General features: G+C 55.8%; 1 protein-coding gene across 1 annotated transcript in view; it reads right to left on the reverse strand.

The window, feature by feature from the left end:
- The window catches only part of DNAH1 (dynein, axonemal, heavy chain 1), an 85,020-nt gene that overhangs the window by 54,701 nt on the left and 24,703 nt on the right, over positions 1-5,616 (reverse strand). Inside the window, exons 10-12 of the mRNA XM_008572575.1 lie at positions 2,264-2,421; positions 1,218-1,429; positions 174-472 (exon numbers count right to left, since the gene is read on the reverse strand). Coding sequence (XP_008570797.1) covers positions 174-472; positions 1,218-1,429; positions 2,264-2,421 — 669 coding nt within the window. The remainder of the gene's footprint in view (positions 1-173; positions 473-1,217; positions 1,430-2,263; positions 2,422-5,616) is intronic.

Consider the following 5,616-nt stretch of genomic DNA (forward strand, 5'->3'; position numbering starts at 1 on the left):
GGGCAGGGGGATTGGGGAGGGGGGCCCACTCTCTCTGCTGTCCAGGACCTAGCAGTGCTGGACCCCCTGGCCCTGGCTGCCCTAGCCCCCCCACCCTGCACCAGCCCAGCCACTGGAGCCTGGCAAGGAATAGTTCTGGTATCAACAGGTGCCTCTGCCCAGCCAGGCCCCACCTGTAGGGGCTGTTTATGAGGTCTTCACCCCAGACCATGTCTTCAGTGCAGTCGAGCACGCTGCAGCAGGCATCGCTGATGAACTGTGAGAAGCTGGCAAGCGAGTCCTGTACCAGGAAGCGCAGCGTGTCCTGCAGCATGTACTTGATCAGCTCCATCAGCTTGCGCAGCTTTGACATGAGGTACACCTCCCAGTTGGTCTCACAGAGGTTGTACCAGCCCTTGCTCGTGTCATGCAGGCTGCTGCGCATGGCTACCTTCAGTGTGTTGATCCAGCTGTCCTTGAGGAACATCTGCACCTGGAGTGGCCACAGGCATCATCACATGGCTACCCCAGAAACCCACCACCCATAGCCACCATGCTCGGGGGCTCTGTGCACTAGGGTGCTTGGGGCAGCCCCAGGACTCATCTGACTGTGAAGGGATCTCCCCCACCCAAACTTACTGCCAAGCCCTGCCAACCAACACCCTCATGTGACCCCAGGACCCACAGCTGCTCAGAGGGGGAGGAGGGAGGGAAGCAAGGAGGGAGGGGCAGCAGAGCAGAGCTTTCCCTCTAGCCACTGGAGAGGGACAGAGACAGAATGAGACAAGAGAGAGGCACAGAGACAGAGAACAAGACCAAAACAGGAAGAGGGAAATACACACATAGAATGAGACAGAGAGAGGCAGAGAGACACAGAACAGAGTGGAGAGGCTGCACCCCACCTCCCTCACACCCCAATCTTCAGGTCGATATGGATGTACATGGGGTTCCTGCTCCCCTTTCCAAGACAAGGGGTCTGCTTCACAGGCAACCAGGGTTGGGATGGAAAACAATTGAAAAGGGAACCAACCTACCCTGGTTCTCCCTTTATCTGCAAGATAAGCCATCACCCTCAGTCCCTACCTCAGCCTCCAACAAGATCTAGGAAGAGGCCAAGGCCGGGTTTTGAGAAAAGCAGGGCTCACAGCCTCAGTGTGTGGCCCACTGGCCTGGGGCTTCCCCAGGGGCCCCTGACCTGTGCCTGTCAGCCCCAAGGGCTACCCTTGATGCCCACACACCTGGGAGAAGGTCTGCGACTGGATCTGTTCAAACTCCTCCAGGCGGCTGCACTTGGAGAGGCTCGAGTGGAACAGGGACATGGTGGTCACTTTGTTGCACTCAGCCCGCACCTTGCTCAGGGCTGTGATGACCTCAGACCGCGTGAACAGAGACTTGAAGGTGAAGTCCTCCTTCTGCTCCCGGAAGGGGTACTTGGGGATACTCACCAGTCCTGCAGGGGTGGGGGCCAAGGGCCAGCGTCAGACCTGCCTGAGACGCACCAGGGGTCACAATGGACCTACAGTTTGCTTGATGGAGGGATACGACTCCTGCCTCCTCCCTGGAACCCTTCTTTTCACACAGACTGCTGAGGGACCCCCAAGGCCCCACAGTAGGGTGCCTTCTCTGGGATGTGTAAAGGAATTCCATCAAAGCCCCACTGGTCACAGACCCCTTTGAGAACTGGGTGACAACTGCAGAGCCTCTCCCCATCCACTCCCGCCTGCGCTGTCCATAACCTGAGGCCCATCTGGAGCCTGCCCTGGAGCACCAAGGAAGGAGGATGTGAGCACCATGCCCTCTGTCCATGCCCCGGCCTGCCTCCTAGGCATATCACACATGGGAAGCCGGCCCAGGAAAGTTAGCAGGGATCAGTGAGCTCAAAGCAAGGAGGGCTCTTGGGAACCCAGGGTCCTGCCCTGCGACTGGTCTGCACGTGTCATATGGGGCCACAGTAATGCCAAACCTACCCTTGCTACTGAAGAAAGGGCTATATGACCTCTGGGTGAGATCATCAAATTCCCTTTCATCTGCTTCTGAATGGCTGCTTTCCTAGTACACACCTACCTTGCAACTTCTGCGCTAGTCAGACTATTTTTTACAAGAGGCTTCCTCCGCCTCCCCTGAGCCCTCCAGGCAGCTGGGAAAAGAAGGAGGATGAGTGCTGGGGACTGGAGGTGCACAGGAGTGTCAGGCTGATGATACCTATAGCAAAGACACACGACCCTAGAGGGCAAGGCGGAAGGGTGCTCTGGCCAGGTGGATGGCCGTGTCCAGTAACCCTCACCTTGCTTGGGCACCTTTTCCTCCTCCTTCTTTGGCAGGGTCACGTAGGAGAATGTGTCAGGCTTGGAAGAGACAATTTGGTCAAAGCTGATCTTGTTCATGCTACGCTCATAGTCCAGGTTGACTTCTCTGGCGAGACTGCTGAGGTGCTCCAGAACCCTGCCCATGGAGATGGGGATGAGGGAGTCAGGGGGTTCCCCACCCCTGTCCACCACCTGGTACCAGGCTCTGCTGTGGCATGGACCTGGGGACACAAATTTGAGGCTTTCCCTCCAGATTCACGGGCACACCCTGCCTGCCCCTGAGCTGCTAACACCCATCACCCATCCCCAGCTTCTTTCATACCCAGCCCATCGTCACATCAGTCCCTGAGTCTGTCCATTTGGCTTCCCACTTCCCAATGTCATCCTCATGTAGGCCACACTCCCTGTCTGTCCCCTCACCCCCATCCCTGCCCAGAACAATCTACTCCCCACAAGACTCAAATCTGATCATATCCTTCTCCTACTTAAGCCCCATCCCTGGGGAGGGGGATAGTGAGAAGTTGGTTAATGGACACAAAACAGCTAGATAGGAAAAATAAGTTCTGTGGGTGTACAGTTGAGCTAGGCATGTATAATTAACAATAATTTACTGTATGTTATCAAATGGCTAGAAGAGAAGAGATTGAATGTCCCCATCACAAAGACATGATTAAGTTTTGTAATGATGAATATGTTAATTACCCTAATTTGATAGTCACACATTGTAAACATGCATTGAAACTCTGTACCCAGTATGTATAATCAATACATTTCAATTAAAAAAACAAAACAAAACCCTTCCCTGGTTCCCTTGAATCTTAGAGTAAAGCCCAAACTCTCCCTGTGACCCAAGAGGCCCTTCTAGCTGGCCTATCCCTACCCTCCTCACAGGCCACACCCTGTTCCCACCCAGCTCCTGCCCCAGGCAGCCCCTCTGAGTTCCTGGAGGCAATGCATTCTCACTCACCTCAGAGCCCTTGTATATGCTGTTCCTGCTGGTGGCCAGACTTATCCATCCAGCCCCCTCCTGCCTGAGCAGCCTGGACTCCTCACTTGGGGTTTCTGTCCTGGGCACATTTCGCCTCCTCTGGATGCTCCCAAAGTGCTCCCCCTGTCCTGACACCCCTGGCACCATTCAGTGTCTGTTCCCCACTGGACAGTAAGCACAGGGTGAGGGACAGCGTGTATGGGGGGGTTGAGGGGGGAGAGGTGTTGCTGAGCATCCAGCTCATGGTCATTTCTGCCCCTTGCACAGGCCTGGCATTCTAAGGGGCACCCAGTACACAGGTGCTGAGCGCACACATAAAGAAATGAATGAAAGCATGTTCATGGCTCAGAACCCCAAGTGGCAAGCAGCGAGGGCCCTGGCAAGAGGTGGCCCATGCCATCCAGGTGCCCCTGTTCTGGCCCTGAGGCACCCTTCACCCAGTCCCTTGCTCATGTGGGACTCTCTCATGTTTCTTCTCTGCTTCTCAGCCCAGCAAACTCAGTTCAAGTGCTGCTTCCCCCAAGAAGCCATTCCTGACTTTCACCTTCTGGCTCTGGGCTTTGATTTCCCTCTTCATCCTCACCTCCCTGGATATCACATCCCAGCCAGGATGAAGAAGCAGGTGGCATGGAGTGTGAGGGCAGGGCGTGGCAGTTTGGCCATTCACTGATGCAGAGAGTGTGGGCAAGTGAATCAACCCTCTGCATCTCAAGCCCCTCCTTGGAAAATGGTGAGGTGACAGCACCTGGGAGACCCTGAGCCCAGGGCCTGGTGCCCAGAAAGCTCCCACTGGGGGTCTGCTGGATAAATGTGATAAGGCAGTGATGATGCTAGAAGCCAGCTGTGAGCACTCAGAGAAGCCTCTGTTTCCCCAAACTGGCCTCTTGAAACCTCATCCAATAGCTGGCACAGCCCCTCCACAGCCTGGCCACCAACCCCACCGTGCACGCATGCCTGGCTCCTCACAGGGAATGTGCCCATGCCCTGTTGCCAGTCCCCAGGAGCCAAAGGCAGACCCCAGAGAAGTGGGGCAGGGAGTCCTGGGCCTGGAGGCAACAGAGAGTGGCCCACTCACTGCCTGCACTCCACACGGCCCCTCTATGGAGGATGCCTACCCCTGAGCTCCTTTCAATTAGCAAATGTGTACTGGGTGCCTACAGTGTGCCAGCACCTGGGAGGTGCTAAGAATTCAGGATGTGCAAGGCAGATGTGACGCCATGACCAAGCCCAAGGGTGGGTGACCCCTACAGTTCACCCGTCCCACTCTGGAGCAATACTGCCTAGAATTTCATCCAGAAGTCAGAAGCCATTGGACAGCAACAAGCCCATCTCCCAGCCACAAATCCGTCTGCCATGCACAAAGGTAGAGGGCGTGCCCTGCTCCTGTGCAGAGCCTGGCTGGCCTCCCTTCATGTTGGGTCCTGCCTGCTCCCGCCTTCTCTTTCCAGCCACCTCACTCTCTCTGCCTTCCCTCCTAGCCCCTCCCAATGGCCCCCACACACTCTGGTGTCTCCCATCATTAGAAATTGTCCTTTGGGGCCGAGCCCGTGGCGCACTTGGGAGAGTGCAGCGCTGGGAAGCGTGGCAGCGCTCCCGCCGCGGGTTCGGATCCTATATAGGGATGACTGGGGCGCTCACAGCGCTCACTGGCTGAGCGCAGTGCAGCCAGTCTCAAAAAGGACAAAAAAAAAAAAAAAAAAAAAAAAACTGTCCTTTGATCTCACCCCCTCCAGTCACCCTTTCATCTCTTCTTGTCCCTTTATGGCAAAACTGGAGCCCTTCACTTCGTCCCCCCTCCCCTCCCCCTCACGCACGGAGGCCGTTCTAGCTGAGCTCACCAGTTATCCAGTCCTGCTGCTCTGTTCCCATCTCACCAGAATCTCAGAGATTTGACACAGTGGATCTCTCCCTCCTTCCTGCACCATCTTCTTCACGAAGCTTCCAGGACACTCTTCTCCTTGTTCTTCCTCATCTCCCTGACTTCTAAACATTGGCCTGTCCTGGAACTCAGTCCTGAGACCCCCCCTTCCTCTCCAGCTACACCTTTCCCCAGGTGAGCCCATCCAGTCTCAGGGTCTACACACCATCTATTCTATTCACTGAGAACCCGCAAATGTATCCGCAGTTCCAACCTCTCTCCTCATTTATCCGCCTGCCCACTCAACATTACCACTAAGACGTCTCATGTGAGGCGGGCGAGAGTCACAACCCAGGTTGCCTGGATCCCACCTAGTCCCCCCCACCAAGAAAATGTCTCACAATGTGTCAAATCTAGCGTGTGGAAAAGCAAACTTTTCATTTCTCTCCATGCCCTGCCCCACACTTGCCCCCCCCCCCCCCCCC

Source organism: Galeopterus variegatus, unplaced genomic scaffold (genome assembly GCF_000696425.1).
Source record: "Galeopterus variegatus unplaced genomic scaffold, G_variegatus-3.0.2 Scaffold806, whole genome shotgun sequence".
Lineage (NCBI taxonomy): Eukaryota > Metazoa > Chordata > Mammalia > Dermoptera > Cynocephalidae > Galeopterus > Galeopterus variegatus.